Here is a 21,819-nt window from a genome sequence, read left to right as displayed (position 1 = left end):
CAGGAAAAAAAAATTTTATAATAGGGGCATCGTGAACCGTAGGTGCAATGTATCGATTAATACATCATTTAGCGTGTGCATTCGAAAAAAGGGTAGACAGTATACAATAAAACTGATAGAATTCCAAGGACTGTGCAGCTCAGCGGTTAAATGCGCGGTTTGAAACTTGCGGTTGCAATCTCTGTGAGTTCAAATCCAGCGCAAAGCGAGCTTTTCATTCCAAGATTTTAATAGCTGTAGCTGGACACACAGAGTCACCGACACACAAACTTTGAGATTTATATATATAGATTGATCAAACTTGCGGCATGCACAAATGTCCGCAGGGCACTCGAGCTCCAACAGATGATACTTCTGTTTCTGTTTGTGTCCTGGATGCAAAGCTAATTGGTTTTCTTTTTTGGGTTAGTACTGCTCCAAGTTCCTTTTTACTTGCGTCACACTCTATGGCTGCTGTCCCATTTCGGTCATAATATCGTAGTAGTGTATCTTTTCTTATAGTTTCCTTCAGATCATTCAACGCCTTTCGCTCTTCCTCTTCAGATGTAAATTTCTGTCATCCTTAGGTTTTCTTGCTGCCTCTCTTAGTTTCTCAGCTAATATGGGTAAGTGTGGCACGAATCTAGCAAGATAGTTTGCTGTACATAAAAATCTTTTGACTTTTGTTGCATCTGTTGGTTCTGCCATGTCCTTCTGCCCTTGTACTTTCTCTGGGTCTTGCCTAATTCCTTCTGCTGTGATTATGTGACCCATGTATTTTATCCCCGTTCGACATAGTTTCATTTTTAACTATATATTTTCACTCCTTTATTCGATCCATGACATTCAGAAATTTTACATCATAATCAACTCTTGCTTGTTCTTCACTTTCACCCACTCCATATATCAGTACGTGTGAGTAAAAGTAAGTCAGTTAGGACTTCCACTCTTTCTAACCTACATGTATTTAGTACCACATGAAGTCTTCTTTATTATTTTTTCCTACTTGATGATAAACCAAAGGGCATGCGGTTTCAGCAGTATTTTCCAAGGGTTGTCCAAAATGTTGTCAATTCTCTGTAGTTTTCAGCTAACTTGACCAGAAAGAATCCATGCTTAGCATCACGCAAAGAAAAGCATTTCGCATTCGTCAACCTGGGTAAAACCTCGTCTAACATAGAGATGGGGTAGTGGTTGCGTATAATTGCCTTGTTCAAATCCTTTGGATTACTACATTTATGAGTGGCTTCGTTTGGTTTCCTCACGGCTACCTGTGATGATGTTTATTCTGTGAGTTTATCTACGCGTGAGATAATACCTGCTGTTTCCATTTCTCTTATCTTCTTTATAATGTTATTCTACATCTTGACAGTAGTTTTCATCGATCAGTATTGGACTGGAAGTATTGATTTATTCAACTTAAACTCGTATTCACCAGGCATCAGTCCTAGTCCTTTGAATACGTCATCATAGTTTTCAATCAGCCATTTCTTAGTAACTCTAACTCCTACCTGTACAACATTAACATGCATCTGCTCCAATAACCGGATATGGGCAATTGTTGGTCCTGACTTTCAAAATCTATGGGTTTGGGTAGTTCTTCAAATTGAATAGATGTTGTTCCTTAGCTTGGCATTAGCTCACCATTGTAGCTCACCATCACTACCTGGCTGAGCTTTATTTGCCGCTCTCCTAGCTTCTTATAGTCCTTCACTGTGATAATGTTTCTGGCTGCAGCTGTGTCAAGCTAGTGATCAAGCTTTTGTTTTTTGTGTGTCAGATAGACAAGCAATATCTTTCCAACTTTGCTGACTGTCAGTTGATCCATCGCTAGTAGTTCCTCGTACGCTACTGAGCTGTTTGGAAGGATGAACTTCGGTTTGACTTCTTTCTTATTTCATTTGCTCTCTTTTCTTGCATGCTCTTTCAAAATGATTCTTTTTCTGACAGTAGCAGCAGGTGCCTCCATAAGCTGGGCAGCTGGATGAGCCTCTCTTGTATTAAGTTTCACAGAATTCACATTTGCTCGTGTTGAAATTTTCATTTAGGCTTTGCTGTACGTATTTTCTATTTTGTGGTTGTTTTCTTCTATCATACAATCCCATTTTGTGTACCACCTCTGTCGGTGTTCTACCCCCAATTCTTTCATGTGTGTAGCGGCAACAGCACTCTCCCTAGCCATTTTGAGTGCCACATCTAAAGAGAGGCCCTTCACAAGCCTAGATAAGCAGTTTGTTTCTTAATCTAATATCATCAAATCCCTGTACTAAAGTATGGCATGTTGGGTCATCGGTTAATGTAGCGAACTTGCATAGTCTCGCCTGTGTTTTCAGTTTGGTTCCAAATTCTTCGATGCTTTGTCTATTCTGTTTCATATTCAGCAACCTATGTTTTGTTATAACGGTTTCATCCTGTGGTTTGCAAAAATCATCGAAAACTTTCATCACTTTATCATAATCTGTTTCTTCTACATCAAAGTTCTCATATACTGTAAAATCTCTAATTGAATGCCATGGCACTCTATTTTTCAACCCCAACTCAACACTATATTTTTTACCTCTAACTTGTCAAAGACCTCTTGATAAATGCATTGAGAAACGGAGAAATATCTCTACCAATTGATATCTATTGCAATTAACCTATGATGATCTTATAGCCTGGATTGCAATTTGCTGTTTTGCAATTTGCAAAATTTGCAATTTTCTTTTCATTCTAAATTTGAAGACATATTTTTATTTTATATCTTTATTTAACAATGTTGTATAAAAGCTCATTGCACTCATTGATATGTTTGCTACAGTTTGCAGCTAAAACTAGCTTTTATGTGCAATGGAAGAGGAGTTACGACCATCGATCCATTGTAAAATGAGATGACTGCAATGATCCTATCAAATAATATGCTATAAATCTGCAAGTTTATAAGTTATATAACAATAATCTATCAAATGCTACAAATATATATTCATGAGCAAGTGACATAAACGAACCATACTTATAATACATCCGGAAACAAAAGTTCATGTTTTTGAAACAAAAATATTTACTTTATCTGTTCAACCAGTTGCGTTCTAATTGTTGCTTTTGATTGAATGAAGATTTTTTGGTTGTTCAATACCTTCCACAATGTCTTCTGCCCTCAACTCTTCTTATGCACTGCTGAACTAGTCGATATTATCATCGAAACAGTTTTTTTAGCAGAACAAAGCTTTTATGTGTTGCATTTCGCACAAATAGTGATAAACTTTTAGCCGCATGCGCTTTAAGCACAACTTTTAGCCTAAAACTAGCATATACCACCAACTACCAATGTAGTAGCAAAACTCATATACCATCATAAATTTAAACTGTTTTTTACATACATGTATATCGAAGTATCAAGACCGCGTTAAACGAGAAACTACTATTAGCCTGATGTAGTTATTAATTATTTCTATAGTGTTGCTTTCAAAGTTTTAGCAAAAAAATGAAAAGCCTTAGAGTTGGACAACAAGAGAATTGTTATTGATGTAAGCAATTCATTATTAACACGATTTTGTGGACACTTCTACTGATCACTTGCTATTATGGGTTCGTAAAGATCAAAGAATGTCAAAGTGGCGGTCAAATGAAGGTGACGTTCAATTGAAGGGTGGCGCTCTATTTTTCAACCCTTCTCCCATACTGGTTGTCAAATAGAGGTGAGGTAGCGTTCAGTTGAAGGCTTTGCGGTATATTAAATTTAAATGTCATAGAAGTTATTTTATAATTAATGTATTAAACCACTAAATTACTAAATATGAATTTTTCCAATTATTAAATTGTTTTTTTAATTGTCTCGACTGGTCCAAAACCTTGTTTTACAGATCTTTCCTGTTTTTAATTTAGTGGGGTTAATTAGGTTACATGTAGTTTGCTTTTAAAGTTTTGTTTGTGATCTTCAAAATATAATAAATGCTCCTCTATGAGCTAGACTTTCAAATATCCAGGTTTCATATAGACTTCTAAACTGCTGCACCAAATTTAGTGAAAATTGGCATGTAAGCAACTACTCAGGGAAAGTTTTAGAAATACAACTTACAGAATTCCAACTGCTAAATTTAATCTCAATTAAATCAAAATACTATCTTTGCTAGCCACCAGCTTCAAGTATTTTAAATTATTTACATGCGAAAATAAAATTTGGCTATTTAGCACTCTCTATTGGTTTTAAAGTATGTTTGATTATTTCGTTTATTTTTTAAATTAGTTTATCAACTAAGTTGTTACTTGTTCATTCCTGTAATTGTTAGTTTTACCATTTTTTACACAAAATCTAAAATTCTGTGTTCAGTGATTCACAACTTTTTTGCTTGTTTTATAAATCTACTCATACATTTAGGACTAATGTATTGTGGTAGCTTTTTGCTTTTGTTATTGATTACTTCTGCTTTTTAGTTGTCTATCTATATGAAACTCATTGGCCACACTCAAACGTGTTACAAATAATATACTTATTCCCATTTCATCACTGTTTTTCTCTATATTTCTAATTCATGCTGAGAAAACACAAACCAATGGGCAATAATTTCTTCCCACTCAATATAGACTGAACCAAAAGATATTTGTATCTTTGTATAATATGTTCATTAAGCATCGTTCCTCGGCTGCGAGACCTCAGCGGTAAGCTCGCACAGCAAACCACTTGTGGCGCTAGGCTCGGCGGCTATGTTCACATAAAACTGCATCACTGATTATCAAATAAAAATAGCTGCTCGCCATGCCGTTTCAGAAGTGCTGACCTTCACCTGTACAGTGCATTTCGGGAAGGTTTTGCCTGCAGCTCCTTGTGAAAGTTGAACAGCGTTGAACTCTTGCGTTGACCGCCGGCAACTACCGGTGGTACTCGGCACGTAGGTTCCCATTTCACTGAGGATAGCTCTGCGATCCTGTCGCTGGTGCTTGCGGCGTATATGGGAAGCCGGCTTTATCCGTGTAAAGCTCAATATATGTACATAAACATGATACAAAGACATTCGCTTTTTTCTCTGTGATTACAGCTTTTCATTACCTCTAATTTAATGGGCTATTTATATGCTTTTTCCTGAATAATGATTAGCCCGTAATACAAGCGCTGTGATTAAGCCACCATCTCATGTAATTGAACATATTGGTGTGCATTTCATGAACTCAACTTTGATGCTCAAGCTGTCAAAGACAGGATCAATAAGTAACCAGATGCAGCATGAGCTTAACAGCAGAATGACATGACAGGAAAGGCAGTTTATACACAGGAGCTAATGGGCACATTGGTCTTCATTTGCAAAATACTAACTGGCATGCCTCTGATTGGTCAAAGAAGTTAATTTCCATCAAGATAGGTTAAGATTAGTGTGTAGAATGCCTAAATTTTACAGCACCAGAATTTTTGAAGAATGTGAAACTTCTATCAACCATCTCTCCACGTTAATTCAGCCTATTAGGACAAGTCACCCATGAAAACTCATTCAGCTATATGTATGATAGCTACATGTAGCTATAAGTATGATAGCTATAACTCATTCAGCTATATGTATGATAGGTACATGTAGCTATAGGTATGATAGCTATAACTCATTCAGCTGTCATACATATAGCTGAATGAGTTATAACTATCATACCTATAGTTACATGTAGCTATCAAACACAGCTGGAAGAGTTTTCATGGGGGACTTGTCCTGATAGACTGAATTAACGTGGAGAGATGGTTGATAGAAGTTTCACTTTCTTCAAAAATTCTGGTGCTGTAAAGTTTAGGCATTCATTCTACACACTAATCTTAACATATCTTGATGGAAATTAACTTAATTGACCAATCACAGACATGCCAGTTAGTACTTTGCAAATGAAGACTAATGTGCCCATTGGCTCCTACTGTGTATAAACTGCCCTTCCTGTCATGTCATTCTGTTGCTAAGCTCATGCTGCATCTGGTTACTTATTGATCCTGTCTTTGACAGCTTGAGCATCAATGTTGAGTTCTTGAAATGCACACCAATATGTTCAATTGCATGAGATGGTGGCTTAACTCCAGTGCTTGTATTATGGAGCTAATCTTTATTCTGGGAAAAGCATATAAATAGCCAATTAAATTAGAGGTACTGAAAAGCTGTAATTACAGAGAAAAAAGCGAATGTCTTTGTATCATGTTTGTGTACATGTATTGAGCTTTACGCAGATAAAGCCGGCTTCTCATATACACCGCAAGCACTAGCAGCAGGATCGCAGAGCTATCCTCAGTGAAATAGGAATATTTAGCTTAGATCGATTGTGCATTTGACATAACAACCTTTTCCATTTCAAAATCACCAACATTTACGCAGCACATGTTCATGCTTGAAGGCCTATAATTATATGTATATTCGTAAAAAGGGTAATTAATACAATCCAAGTGTCAAATTAGAAAATTTAACACTCCTGCAAGATATATAATTTCCTTTCTAAATATCACCAGTTGTCTAAAAGTAATATTGATAGGTACAACAGACTACGATTAATTTAATGGTAATATCAAAATGTGACACGCATATGACAGGTAAGGGAGATAAATGCAATTACGAAGAAATTTCTGTTAAAATGTATCATTTTAATATGAAAAATAAGAATTAACTTGCACAGGTTTTGCTAAAATGTTAAAAACCATGTCAAAGGAGTACTACCAGCATAGCATTAAACATGCGAAGATTTACAAAAACGGAGTCCTATTGCTGAAGTGTCACTTCACATAAAGATGAAGTCTTTCACTTTAAGATCTCATCTTTTGCTGACACTGCAACTAGCTTTGTAAGCCGTTAAATTTTCTTAGATTTTGTTCATTTGCATGTACGTAGTACTAATACAAGTTCAGAAAACCAATAATATAGTAAACAAGAACTTTCAGAGTTGTCTTCTCTTTATGCAAGTAAGCCTCGTGAAGGCAGCAGGCTCAATATACTATATATATATATAGTATATATATGTATATATACAATATACTTACTGTATAGCATTTTTTGAGTTACTTATTGTCAATGCAAATATAACATGGATATAAAATACATTGGTGATAAATGTATGCTAGAGTAACGTTCGAAGTGTTTTCACGCTCTGTCCTTAAATGCGGCACTCACTAGTTTTAGATTAGGTTTGAACTTGCATAATGTCTCTAGAACAGGCCTAAAGTCAGGCAAGACGCTGATAATTTGGCATCACTAGTTTTAGAAATTCAGGTATGGTCAACCATGGTCAAAATTTTAGCTCAATCATTCATCCAAACAGCAGGCCGGAATTTCAACCAGCACTCACAGTAAATACATGTAGCATTTCAGCCCTCTCCGTTTTATTTCTATCTAGTTTCCATTTCACATCAATTTATCTTCTGCCATTCACCATAGCCTAGACTTGCTGTCATTGCTTCTATGCAAGCATGCTTCTCTCAGCTTAATTGCACTATCCGGGAGACTGTCTTTATGGACCAAGATTATGAAAAAGCCAGATGATTTGCAAGATTTCCTTATACCTGTCATGCAAGGGGTAGTGGGCATATCAGATGAGGTAATGAGCTTAACTACAGCTTTATAGCCTTACAGCTTTATAGCCTTACAGCTTTAGCTTTTCATCTACTGTTATTTTTAGGCCATTCAATTACGAGTGGGTGAATTTGTTTTTCCAGCAAAGTGAACCAATTTGAGGTAATCTGCGATGAGGTTAAAATTTAAACAAATTAATTACATTCTATAACCAATAGCACCAATTTGAAAGGAATTTTTATTCGAGTTTAATTATAACCCAAGGTGATGTTTTTGATTTCTGTATTTAATATGTATAATAATTCATAATCTGTCTTTTTGTTGTTAGGTTTGACTTGGTTGAAACAGTCTGCATACATGTATTTGGATTTAGTTGTAGTTATTTTTTATTAGAGTCATCCTACCACGTTTTCTTTTCTGATTGGCTTTGGATAGCATGAACAGCTCTGTTATTTACTCTACAAACTAAATTTTGACACCGTAAGCACCACAGTGTGCAAGTGGCACATGGACACAATTTAGTTTCAAGGCAATAAAGTTGCCTTTTCAATGCATCCCAGCTGCATAATTAATACTACTGTGGTACCACCAGCATGCATCATTTCATATACCCATTACTTACACCTGGAGCCGTGCAACTCTTTACCATTGCAAAAGAAGCTGCAAAGATTAGACTTATTGAAAGAAATTTTCAACTATACTAATATGAAGCAGAGTTAGTCTTGGGATAAGCCGGGTCATTATACAATGTACTTTTGCTTGACTGACTTCTGCCAGGTAATGAATAATGACAAGTGGTTGATACCCTTTAATAGCATTACATGTATATACTTCTCTAAGCAATGTGGAAATGAGTGCAGGCCTTCTAGCTTGGACTATGCTGTTGCATAACATCAGCTGTTTGTAGTGTATATACCCTTTGTTTGTGCTTATCACTCAAGTATGATGTTTGTTTTATTTTAAGGTTTATTTGAAATGTGACAGGCAGTAATCTATATTTGGGATTATATATGATTTTTCTTTGTATTTTAGTTGTGAATTTTGAATATATAACTGGTGTTATAAAGGAGTTGGTTATAAACTGGCTATGAAATAGCAAACAATCATAGAAATTGCTACTGTTAGTTTCAGTTTCTCCTCTCAATGTAGCAAGCTTCTAGCCACTTCCAACAGAAGATGCTAGTATATATCCCTAGCTAGTCTTAGTAAAAGATGATGATGCTAGCTATATATCTCTAGCTAGTTTTTGTAGAGGATGATGATACTAGCTATATATCTCTAGCTAATCTTAGTAGAAGATGATGATACTAGCTATATATCTCTAGCTAGTTTTTGTAGAGGATGATGATACTAGCTATATATCTTTAGCTAGTTTTTGTAGAGGATGATGGTGCTAGCTATATCTCTCTCGCTAGTCTTAATAGAGGATGATGGTGCTAGCTATATCTCTCTCGCTAGTCTTAGTAGAGGATGATGGTGCTAGCTATATCTCTCTCGCTAGTCTTAGTAGAGGATGATGATACTAGCTATATATCTCTAGCTAATCTTAGTAGAAGATGATGATGCTAGCTATATATCTTTAGCTAGTTTTTGTAGAGGATGATGGTGCTAGCTATATCTCTAGCTAGTCTCAGTGAATGATTAAGATGCTAGTTACCATATATATCTATATGCAGCTATATATGTAGCTAGTGTCAGCAGATTATTGTATTGTTTGATATATATCCAGACAATCTCAGCAAATGATTATGATGCTGGCTATATATATATAGTCAGTATATATATATAGGCCTATATATACATGTATAGCCTTTTCTAGCGAAGGATTTTACTGCTAGTTATATTAACTAGTCTGAATTAGAAATGGTGATTTTAGCTAAGTTCTCCTTTTATGTAGATAGCCTTAATTTTGCTCATCTGGGTGACCATTTCACCGGGTCATTCATTCAATCAGGTTTCTTTATCTATTTATCCATCTATTTTTCTCGTCTTTCTATGCATCTCAATCATTTATCGCTATCACCCTTATCATCTCTCTCAAAGTCCCATCATTACTTGGATCTGCCACTCTCTTTCATCCTATTCCCATTTCAGCCACCTTTCTATTCCCTACAACAAACATGGCCATACCACTTCCTGATGTAAACAAAGATTTCTTTTACTTTTGCCTGCTCGCTCCGTATGTCTTCATTTTGGACACAGGGCTCCCACTCGATCCCATGCATGTACCTCGTCATACACATTTCGGAGGGCCTCGACTTTGGTCTCTGGGGGGTATGGGCCTAGATTTAATCGCTGTACAATAGTGTCGGTCTAACGAAAGTTTTGTACAAGATTACCGCCATGCAAATATATTTTTGTCAAAGAAGTCTCTGATAGGTATTTCTATATTTTCCACACCTTAGCCTGCAGCTTTTTCTTTGACCTCTCACTTCCTTCTCAATGGATTAATTATGGTTCCCGGATACCTTAATGCTGTTGTTGGTAGATCTCAAGTTAAACGTTTCTTCCTCTATATTTAGGCAAAGAATACACCGTTTTAGTTTGACTCATCAAACATACCAATTCCTCTAGACCTCTTTCTCTCTCTCTCCTCCTATCAGGCAAGACTAGGCCATCAGCAAATCACATTGCCTATTATGTTCCTTCATAGATGCATTTTTACTATGAGGAGGAGTGGACTTGCTGTTTATTTGTTGTATTGCCCTTGATTATTTAATCCCCCCCCCTAAAACTTTTTATAAATGGCATTAGAATTGTATTTTTCTAAGTACCCGTTCTCATATATGTAGTCCATTACAAACCACAACTTTCGTTTAAACCTTGCTCAAACTTAAAATCGCTAATTGCTATCAAGCACCATTGACCTCTAAAAAGCTGACACCTTACACTGACTAAATTGCCTACCTCTGCTCTACTTACAGATAAAACTTGTGGTATGCTAGTATTTGCAGTTACTGCTGTTCAACTGTAGATACGTGATGGTGTTCGTGTTTAACACTTTACACCATATAGTTTATAAAATCCTTATCAACTTTGCCAACTTTACTAACCATCTTTAATACATTCAGGCAGTCAAGATGAGCATCAGCACCGCTGCATGCTTTTCAACATGTAGACATGTTAAGCTGGTTGAACTATCAATGCTTATCTTCTGCGAGCCATTATATATACATGTACAGTAAATCATTCGGCTAACTTTCAGGCTTAAAATTTATTCAGATAGTTCATGGATATCAAGCAAGCTTTTTGAGTAGATGTTTTGATGATAGAATATTCTTGGTCCTGTCACCTTTCCGCACTAGTAAATGACCCCTGACATCATTAGTTTGTCAATAAATTGCGCATTGTATAAATATTATAATACGAAAGGGTTGTCTTTTCTATGTCAATATCGTATTGTAGCGAGATAAGCGCTGGCAAATGGTTATAATAATATAATGATAATCACTAAGCTCCGCCCTCTGCTCAAGATATTTACTGCTTTTAGTATCAAACAATGAATAGCTAGTTTGTGAATTACATGAGTATTGTTTTGTAATCATAGCTAGTTGGTCTAGTTGAGTGCTAGGCAGGCCAAGTCACGTCAGACACAGCACAAACGATCATCTATCTTAGGTAGGTAAGTCTCTTTGCTTGACTATATTCTCAGCTAGCCCTGTAGTAACCAGTATTCTGTATCCACAGCAGCACTATGCATGTTTTACGGAATCTTTACTACTTGTCTGTGTATTGCTCGCTGTCTTGACTTGAGTAGCTCAACAGCGAAGCGCTCAACTTGACGATATATGTAGAGAAGTATAATGTGAGTGGATTCGTAGATATCCCTTGTAGACAAACGTGCCGGGAATAATACCTTTGGTACCATCATACTGACAACACCACCCTTGTGGTTATAAGTATGAACGCTACACATAATAGTGTTCATACATTAATAATAATATTCTGTGCGCATCCTGTGGGATATCGTAGACATTGTGAAATATTATGAGCTGGCTGTAGGTCGTTATGTTTCATAGCGAACAATCCACACTTATATAGTGATAGAATTCGTTGACTCTCATTGAGCTCTTCTCATGAAAAGAGTATTTTAAATACAAACATGTACTGGCCACAATTATGTTGGAACACTAAAGAGTGGTGGAATATTATTTGACTACTCTTGAGAATGTTATATTGTAGCGGCTAAAGCCCTGGAAAGAAGTTGGCTGAGAAAAGAAAACTTTCTAAAGCACTGGTCACCAGGTTTGCCATACTGACAACCTTCTACCCTCCTTCTACCGAGTAGATTTGCCTCAGCATTAGCATAATTAAACTGGCTATATGAATGCTTGAGCGTGATTAGCCAAATTTGATCAATATTTTTAAATATCAAATTAAAAATATTGTCTGCTAACATGATGAGTTGAATTTTGCAATATTGTAAGACAAGGATCTTCAGTCTTCAGTTTCTTTATGTCGTAATTGCATCATTGCCTCTGGTCAACTTATTAGAATGCCGATGCCAAAAGGGTGATGCGATGCCAAAAGGGTGATGCGTTAAAAAGTTATTGTAATTGGCTTCTTTCTTTTCATGAAATCCTTGAAAGCCTAGTCGCCTCTCATTAATAAGCAAACAACATATTTATTGTATAGGGCTGTGTGAGTGGACACCAGTCCATTGCCACGTCAATAACAAGGGTAGAGAATTATCTGATAGTTATTCTATGCTAAATAGTTTTTCATATTTAATCTAGTGGTACCGTGTCATCACGCTTGGCAGGAAAATCAGTGATAAGTATTGTTTGTCTACATCAAGTTCATGGTGTGTTTTTGATAAAAGGAGAGCGTTAAACAATAGTCGAGACAGATGGGTGGGCTTGAATAGCCGAGAGATGACTGGACGCTGCACTCTCAAGCCCTTATAAACACTGGCTGGATTGTGCTAATCAGTATGATAAACCTAATAAATAGAATAATAAAACCTCTGTGTGTTTTATGACCACAAGTTTATTATACCTTTATAAACTATGCTAGCATCACAGCTCCAAACTATACTATAAATGTTGTTGTTAAAATTAGGAATTTCCTGTGGGAACTGCAGTAAATTGGATTTTATTTCAGTAATTCTTTTATACTAGCTTGTATGTATTATGTTTCTCATTAGAAGACCGAGAGCAGAGATAAACACTGCAATTCGCTTATCAATGCATTGATGAATAGTGAAGGGTTCACGAGCAGCTAGTAGCATCACAGCTGCAGTCTGTTGTCTAAATTATTTACTCAATACAGTATATGGTCGCATCTGTCTCCCTAAATTGCGTGTTTACACTATGTTACAATGTATATCTTATTCAAAATTCTACCCAGAGCCTGTGTGTCATTTCTAGATAGGAGATACGAAGACAATAGAGGCATTGTAGTTACGGGCGAACACGATCTCTCTACTAGTGACAAGATTAATGAAATAAAATGCTAAATAATTCTATATGCTGGCTCCACTGGCGCAGCTAGAATAAATTTGATTTACAATGATTTTCCTTTATTAAGTTTTTTGTCTGCATTCTATTTGTGTCTCGGCCATTGAAAGGCTTTGTAAAGGTAACTTGATCATTGGATGCATTATTGTCACGATGATTGATTCTAATATATTATTTACTCATTCACCGCTCAACATAAAGTTTGAACAAAGAATAAATTAATACACCGCAATGTACACAAGTAGCATTCTCTCTTCAGTTAAGGATGAATTGTTCCCGCAAATGTGGCACTTTATAACTCGCTAGGGTGAAAGGCTCGTGTTGTTTTAAACATATTATATAGTAAACTAAATGCTATTCCAATTGAATTATCCTTAGTTTATTCAAGCGCTAACAAACAAGCTATAGATTGTCCTGAGACGCAGCTGTTGATCAGCTTATGGAGAGTTTTTGTTGCGCGAGTCAACAAAGTAGTTTGGGCCATTTTGTATGCTAAACCATTTGATATTGTGAGTTGAAACTTTTTGTATAAAGTTAAACCTTGGTACTTATCAATATGTAACAAGTTTTTAAATAGAAACGTTTTAGGGAAGTTCAGATTAGCATTTTCCTTTTAGAATGAGCTGCATCTTCTGTGACAATGCCTTTGCGGATCCGGTGCTTCCACACAACCGCCAGAAAATCTGTGTCTTGTTTGATGTTTCGTTTAATGGGAAGAAACTTCTTCATGATGGAAAGATTTGCTCAAAATGTCATGTTCAGGTTGACCTTATAGACAATGCCATGAAACTGAAGACAGAGATGAGTCAGTGCTTGCAGGACAAGCTTGGCGGCGACGAGCGGTTACCCAGCTCTGCTGGTCACAATGGTACAGGTTGCTATCAACTCAGTCACTTTTTACTCTAACTTGAGAAACTACTTTACTTTATCATTTACTCTGTTACTTTCGATTATTTGTTAATTTGTTAGCTTCGCTGTTCATGTCAATCTATTCCTTGTGCGAGGCTATTCTCATAGGTTCTTTATTCTGCGTTTTTGCTGTAGGTTCGAATCTGTCGCGAGCTGTCTCTCCACCCCCACTCACTTTACCCCCGAATATAGAGCATATGCAGCCTCCTCAGCTGACCAAAAATGGTATTCAGCAGTCATCGTCTCTCGTCCCTCCGATGCTGCCAAGACCACCTCTTCCTCCTGGATCTGCTGCCGAAATAATGGCCATGGCATCATTACAGTCATCACTGGTAGCCTTAGCTTCTTCACCGATGATGGGAATGCCATCTATGACATCTCTATCGGGGATGCCCACACCGCCATCTTTAACCCATGTGGTTTCTCCTGCGACTGCCCTACAACCTGAAAACAAGGGAGGTGCATATATGTGTGTTCACTGTGGCCGAGCCTTTCAGGAACACCAAGAGCTCCTAGCTCATGACCCCATTTGCTCTTCGAATGCTGGCAATGATACGTCTCCAGCGGCATGTGACAGGTGATTACTACTCTACATCATACATTTTGGTTCAAACATAAATTGAGCTTCATCATAGACATACTGGTCAAACACGCCTCTCGACAGATCGTAGTTAAGGACTACATAAAACTGTAATTAAATTGGTAATATCTGATTAATAAATAGGAAACTTTAGTTATTAAATTTAAAGATTGAGGAGGTCAGACCGTTGATAGCCGCTTAGTTCTTTGTCATTTTAAAACACTCCTGCCATTTTTAAAGTAATATCCGGGAAATGAGCTGTAATCACTGATGAATAGAAGGCGTCCCTTGTGACTGGTAATGCTAGATATTTCATTTTATTATCTCTCCCTGGCTTATATCAGTACGAAGATTGTAGCAAGAGTTTTAACTCTCTAGATTAAAGCGCTGTGAAATTGTGTATATAAAAGATTTTCCCATGATTTAAAGGCATGTCGTCTGTTTACTTTATTCATCAGCTCTGATATCCATCTGCTGGGATGAGTTTATTATACTTTGTGCGAGATAAAAGGCTGCTCGTGATATAGGCTATAATATATTCTATATTACTAGCTGTAATTAGTTGCAGATATATTTCACGGCTAAACTCGGCTCCAAGTGTCACGTTGCATTTGGCTTTGTTTGTCGGTCTGCCTGCTAAGGGTTAGCGCCGCTGAGCTGTGGGATGATTGTGTTGAGAGGATATGGAATCTTCTCATGCCATAATAATACACTAGAATAATGCTATAAATTATGTGCATAATATTAAATGGAACAACTATTATTATTTTCGTAGCGATACTAGTATCTGGTTATGAGATGCTAAGCATAATTGTGCTCCCAAATTCCCTTCTGGTTAGCAATAATTTATGTGGTCAGGTGAGGGAGCGGATATGCCAACCGGTGGCCACGCTTGGTGGCCACTGGTTGTGTAGGGACAGTGTAGGGACGAGCTGACTGGCTGGTTGAAGAGTTGAGATATCTTTCTTCTTCATTATGGTATTCTAATGAGCGAGGCCAGACTGACTGTCAGCCAGCCTTCTAACAAATTCTTTATCTATTCCTCTAAAACGCATAAAGCCAGAAAAGCTGTGTTGTCATCATCAAGCCTCGCATCTCAAAGGAAATATTTCCATTAAAATGTCAGTAAGCAACCTTTTCAAATACTTTCTTGTAGGTCACTATTTATATACAATCAAGCAGCAATAAAAATGTTATTGTAATTGAATAGGAGCCGAGGCAGAGTAGCGCTTTATTGATTTAAAGAGTAAAAAGGAGAGTCTCCCCGTCACATCCTGTGACTGACGATGCGCCGAGCTAGACTCAAGCAGAGCACTGCGAGGAATTGTCTAAATGTCTACAAACAAACTCAACACCGTACACACAATTCGATTGCAAAAAATAACTAGACACGACTCTGCTTGTCCAATTAATCTCATATTAGGAAAGCGTTTGATGTTTTATCTCTGTACAATAGCTAGTGCCAACGCTCTGCTGTTCTCTAGGTGTGGGCAGAGTCTGAGACAGCAGAGCCCCGAGGACAGGGTTAAGCACATCATACAGTGCAAGGGCCAGGGCATGAGGAGGGGTCGTCCAAGTACCGGCATCATCAACTGCCCCAAGTGCGGCCTCAAGCTTAAAAACAGAATGAACCATGACAGAATCAACCATGTTCAAAGGTACACATTCAACTGCGTAAATTGCTTTTTCTAGTTGTTGGCACCGATTCTACAGCCTATTCTACAGCCTACCACTCAAATGGAGCATTTACGACTATCTTGCAGGCTTTCCACAAATAGCTGCAAAGCCTTTAATGGTTTATAACAATTCTTTGTAAAAGACACGATGCCTGGTTTTCAAATGTGCTTTTACATCTTTTTTCCTCACACGCTGCCAACTGTTACCTCTTCTTCATAATATGCTCTTCTGTCATTCCCATGCCACCTTACTAGCTGCCTAAAGTGGTCTCTCTTGCTTATTCTTCTCTCCATATCTTATAGTTATCTCCTCCGCTCCCATTTCCTAACTCGTTTATGGGTGACCCTTGACAGGTGCAACGGTAGTGGACTGAAGAGAGGGAGGCCAAGCCTCAAGTCAGTAGAAAGGTTTCAATGTGAAAAATGCCACAGAAACCTCTGGTCTCGTGACCAGCTGGAGCTGCATGCTGCCAAGTGTGATGGCAGCCATGTGGAGAGACGCGGCAGAAAACCAGGAGACAACTGCTGCATGGTAAAGCCTTGAACTCAGATGCTCTGAGTATGGTTGCCTATGTTATACTAAATGCAAGAGCCATCAGATATAAGCTAAGCCAATATTGGCATCTTTTGTTTGTTCTAAAAAGTCTAGGGAGATGTTTTGCTTGTCTGCATTGAAGGGAGGTTTGGATGAGACCGGTGATTGCATTTGTTTTGCCATTGAGAAAGGTTTAGGATGATCAAGGACATCATTATTAAGGGTGAGGAAACTCGCGTCATAAAATAACTAGATTTTCTGGAAAATTATTATGCAAATGTAGTCTGCTGCTGCCTTTGCATACTTGAACGCTACTCAACGATGCCACAAATACAAAGTAATTAGTTTTCTTGGTAAAACTCACTCCGATATGAAAACTCACTACGTGCATATTAATATGCTCTTGTCTTAATAGCAACCTTTATAAATGGAGTTTTTTATGGATGGCTTATAAGTTAATAGGCTGTAGCACGGATAACAAGCAGCCTTCCACCATCACACAGGCGACTGTAATTACTGCTGCTTCATCAGCACGGTGCATATTTTATTTGATATAAATTATATATAGAAATATTGTTATAGTTAATGTGTGAGATAGATTGAGTGATCATACGAGTGGGCAAATAGAATTGTTGAATATTTACCCAATTATGTTCTATTGATTTCGGTGTGAGGCACTCTGTTCTTGCTCGCTACCGAATAGTCACTAGTCCTCATACACTAAGCTTCTATTTCTACTTGACTCTCCTGCAACGACAGCTTTTGTGAATTATCAGCTGCCATCTATTCTTCCTACTCCTATTTCCCTTACCATCATCAACAAAAATAAACTCCCTGTGTTTCGGTTAGTCACCTTTTCATATGCCTAGTGAAGAGCCAATTTCTCTCTCAATTTACGGTACTAACTTCTTCCTAGCAGTTACTGGAATTGAGCCGAGAGCCCTTGGAAGCACTTGGGTTATACTTCTCGTTTCGTTTCGTATGCAGTACATATTCAGTTGCGATATGCTGGAATGTCTTGGCTAATGAAGCTAAACTATTACATCAGCTGATATTTTTACACAAAATAATTTCTATTGGCTTAGTGTAAAGCTGGCAGTTATATTGCAGTATTTCAGTAATTATTCTGTATATAGCAGGAAAATGTTAATATAATTGTAAATTTATTACGCGCTGGTGAGTCAGCCAGTCAGCGGGTAGCGATATATTCAAAGAGGCTCATAGTTATAATTATTTTGAGCAATTAAGGCTCTGCGAGTGGATTGTTTTCCCAAGCTGGTATTTCTAAAGTAAACACTTATTTTAAGGGATTCTTTAATTTCAGTTTTATAGGCACAATCATAAGCCTGGCAAATGATACATCCCAACACTCAGTCTTTGTCTACAGCTTCTCTCTGCCTGTGTTCCTTAGCGCAGCGCCGGAACATTGCATCTGTGGTCACGTGTCTGTCCTAAATTAGTATGGTCACACTAAAACTATACTCTGCCGTCTGTCCTGCATGAAACGCTCTCAATGCATATGATACTAAGCCTTTTGATGAGGGAGTCCTACACCCACTAATTTATCGCGATGAACTGCTCAAAACTATAAAGCTCTCAAAGATATTTTAATTGAAGATTGTAAAAGCTCTGGAGACTTGACATTGCATTGTTTTATAGCTGAGACAATTGAATTGCACGCTGTAGCGAAGCCATCAAAGTTTGTACAAGTGGGCAAGGGAACCGTTCTCACTATAACGCGCAGCCATTTTTCAGTTTTGTAGTTTTATCATCACAAAGAAATATCAACGAGTGAGAAAAATACATCGTAGTTGGTTGCTGGCTTGTTGTTAGATAAAAGATGACGAGCTTGGTGCCCTTTCATTGTGCTTGTTTGTTCTCGCATTTGTGTCAAGACCAGTATTGCTATTGCTTTTCATGCGAATTGCATTAGAGATCACTCAGGCGTGAATGAATAACCAAATCATATATTATAATAATTATGTTGCATGATAGTTCTGGTCAGTAGAGCAATAGCATTTTTAATAGAATGGGATGAGGACAAGTGGCACCTAGCATTGCCACCTAGTATTTATTTTAATGTTTTGTATGAGGAATAAAGCCGCGGCTAGCAGCTGCCAGATGGCTGTGTCAGCTTTACTTTATTATGTTAATATGATCATAATTTAATTACACTAGTACTAGAGCGACTAAAGTAGTCCTGCTTATTTTGATAGACTAGCTCATCGCTAATGGCCCGCTCTCTCCACTTGTTCACTCGCTCTCTCCACTTGTTCACTCGCCGTTAGTCTCATGTTTGCTCAGATTTTCAAAGGTTCCACAATTTTATCTTTCGCAAACTATGTAAATATATGTGCAGTCTTTATCGTTCTCATGGGGCCGGCAATCTGTGCTGTTTGTCAAACGCTTTCCTTGTCTTATTCACGCAATTGATTATTACTGTGCAGCAAGCTCTAAATTAATAAAGATTTTATTTATTTAGAAATCTCATGATATGTGATGTTTCTGTCAGCGTAAAAAGCTAATGGGTCAGCATGTCTCCGCTGTCATTCTCTCAATCATCTTTTGCTCTCAGGCAGCCCTGCAGAGCGCCTATCTACTGCCAAACCTTCATTTAATGCTATGTGTTTCAGTGAATACCTTATTTCCTATAGGTTTGTGGTGAGAATCTCATATACAGACACATTCTTAAGAAGCATTTGAGACAAGTCCATAACATCAATCCCCAGAACCTTGATGACAGGTAATTACTGTTTGTCGAAGCGCTACTGGAAATTCTTTGATCAACTGCACTCTGTGCGCTGAGTCAGCTCAGAAAAATATAGTGAAATGTGAGATGGAAAGAAGCCTTTGTGTATCTCTTTAGCTTATTATAGATATGAGATTTTGTTCCAAGTGATATTGTGTGATTCCTCTGGCTTTACTGTTTTCTGGCTAGGTTAGCAGCGAGGCTATGCTGTTATTGCTGTGACCTGTGCCTTTTATAAATGGAAAATATACCTGTGTACTTGTCTTCTTACAGCGTTATAGCTGCAGTGAAGAGTGAGCATCCAGCCGATGACTTAAACACCCCCTACAAAAAGACACTCCTTGGCCAGATACAACAGCACCTGATCTCTCCTGCGCCGGCTCCGCCAACCCAGCCCACCAGCTCTCAGCAAGAGTTTAGCGAAAACACCAAGTTGAATCAAAGTTTCGATTCAGCACTGGGACACCGTAAAAAAGCCATTCCATGCAAGTATGTAGAGATGGGCAAAGAATCACACTCATGCGACAGATGTGAGCGAGTCTTTGACAAGCAGGAGAGCTTTGACCAGCATGTGTGCTGCCAGGAGTCAGCCAGAGAAGAAGCTGTCGAGGTAGAGTCTGTAGAAACCATGTCGACCGATGACGCATTTTCTTCTGACAAATGTCAAGGCAGCTTTGAAAACCGACAGCAACTTGAAGAGCAAGAGTCTGTTGGTATGGCAGATATGGATTCTTCGGAAGAGAAGCTGAGCGCTCCAGAGCCTCTTGAGAATGTGGAGGGAGAGTTTCCTGCTTTGAACGGTATCGGAGAGGATCCTGTAGAGCAGATGAAACGACCAGGCATGTTTGGTGTCAGCTCAGAACGCAGTGAGAATGTAGGGTCAGCCAGCATCAAAGGTCTCGCCATTGCGAAGGTGATATCTGGACTTCTAGATGCCAACAAACACGTTTCCAATGACAATGACAGCGCTGGTAGCGCCTTGCCAGTCCACCGGCAATCTATTAGCACATAGCTGAATGGACTTTGCTTTAGTCACTTCTACCGGGCGTACCCAGCATTAGATTGTCGTCTTCGGTGTCATCTGACATCTGATGATATCTGAAATTAATAATATGTGTTCTAGCTTTCATAACTATTTAGCTTCATATAAGTCTGTAGATTATTCTCATATCACTGGCTCATGCAGTGCCCCTGTACATAGAGGCGTCACTTATGCTCATGCAGCGTCTCTCTACTTAGAGACTTTACAGATGCGCCTCTCACTATAGTCTTTTCCATATGATTAAAAATAATTGATTTTTCTCATTATTCTGTGTAAATGTTGTGTTCATTATTATCCATTTTTACTCTACACCTAATGTAGAAATATTGATTTATTTTATTAAATTATTCTTGCCACTAGAAGCAACACTTAATCTTAGCTTTAGCTATCGCAAGCTTGTAGAAGCTGCAAAATAGATTTTTGAAGTCTCTAAAATGCATATTGTAGCGCACCCAATCAAACAATAATTTAATAAAACCAAGTGTTTACAGCTGTAAACAGTGTTTTATACAAGGCTGTTTGTAGTTGACTGCCCTCGCTCTCTTTTATGTAGTGTTCCTACCCATTAAAATAAGTTCTCTTGTAAAACATCGCACAGAGATGTAAAAGACCTTCAGCGGACAACCCATCAGTATGGATTCTTTGACACGCTGCAAGTAGAGTTTAGTTGAGGGTTGGAGCTGGCCTAGAGGGTTAAAGGATGTTTGTAGTCTTGTGTTACATATACATCTGTTTATATAGTTTTATCACCTCATCTATTACATCACTCACACTCATCAAATATTCTAAACTTCTTACGTGACTGCGTACTCATCTTACCAATGACAAGCGATGTAATAAATTTGAATTGCGGCTATAAGCTATGTTAAGTTGTAATAATACTAGCTCTACAACGAACTGCGTAACAACAGTAACAACAGTTCCATTAATTCTTAACAAATAGGTTTATCTTTTGTTATTCTAGCTCATCAAATTTGTTTGGCATTCCATCGGCGAGTTTTACCACAATAGGGAGAGCGTTATCTCTCACTTAATTGTTTTACTTCAACAATGAAGAGGATGCTGGAGAGGTCCGAAGTTGGGTTTCACAATGATTACATCCTTTGAAAAGCGCTGATCTGTTAGTGCAGCACTAAAGCACAGAACTACTGTTTGTCATGACAATCCGCCAGTTGAGAGGCTCGCTACTAAATACCATAGCTTGTCTATCCAATACTGTATATAGATACCGAGATAGTGTACTCGTATGTAGTCCATCTTACATAGATGACCTTGAGAAGATAACACTGCATGGGTTTTTTTCATTTAGGCTTGATATTCAGTGGTAGCTTTGATGGAGAGCGTTTTTGAAAGCAATGTTTGATATCAGCCTTATCATGTTTAATAAA

The 21,819-nt window shown here is 37.8% G+C and overlaps 1 protein-coding gene across 3 annotated transcripts; it reads left to right on the top strand.

The window, feature by feature from the left end:
* The first annotated feature begins 11,003 nt into the window (after positions 1–11,003).
* On the top strand, positions 11,004–20,929 carry LOC137402281 (zinc finger protein 184-like). 3 transcript variants are annotated; one of them, XM_068088779.1, is made up of 8 exons: positions 11,004–11,099; positions 11,664–11,726; positions 13,558–13,814; positions 13,985–14,426; positions 15,914–16,087; positions 16,460–16,637; positions 19,295–19,383; positions 19,663–20,929. In XM_068088779.1, the coding sequence occupies exons 3-8, from the start codon at positions 13,559–13,561 to the stop codon at positions 20,399–20,401; spliced, it is 1,878 nt and encodes a 625-aa protein (XP_067944880.1). In that variant the 5' UTR covers positions 11,004–11,099; positions 11,664–11,726; position 13,558; the 3' UTR covers positions 20,402–20,929. The 3 variants fall into 3 exon arrangements, with proteins under 3 accessions (XP_067944880.1, XP_067944892.1, XP_067944886.1); XM_068088791.1 differs by having other exon boundaries at positions 11,005–11,099; positions 13,558–13,808; XM_068088785.1 differs by having other exon boundaries at positions 11,048–11,103.
* The last annotated feature ends 890 nt before the right edge of the window (positions 20,930–21,819 follow it).

This window comes from Watersipora subatra, chromosome 1, assembly GCF_963576615.1.
Source record: "Watersipora subatra chromosome 1, tzWatSuba1.1, whole genome shotgun sequence".
In the NCBI taxonomy this organism is placed as follows: Eukaryota; Metazoa; Bryozoa; class Gymnolaemata; order Cheilostomatida; family Watersiporidae; genus Watersipora; species Watersipora subatra.
The sequence above is the reverse complement of the archived record's forward strand: the minus strand, read 5'-3'. Positions and strand labels throughout refer to the sequence as shown.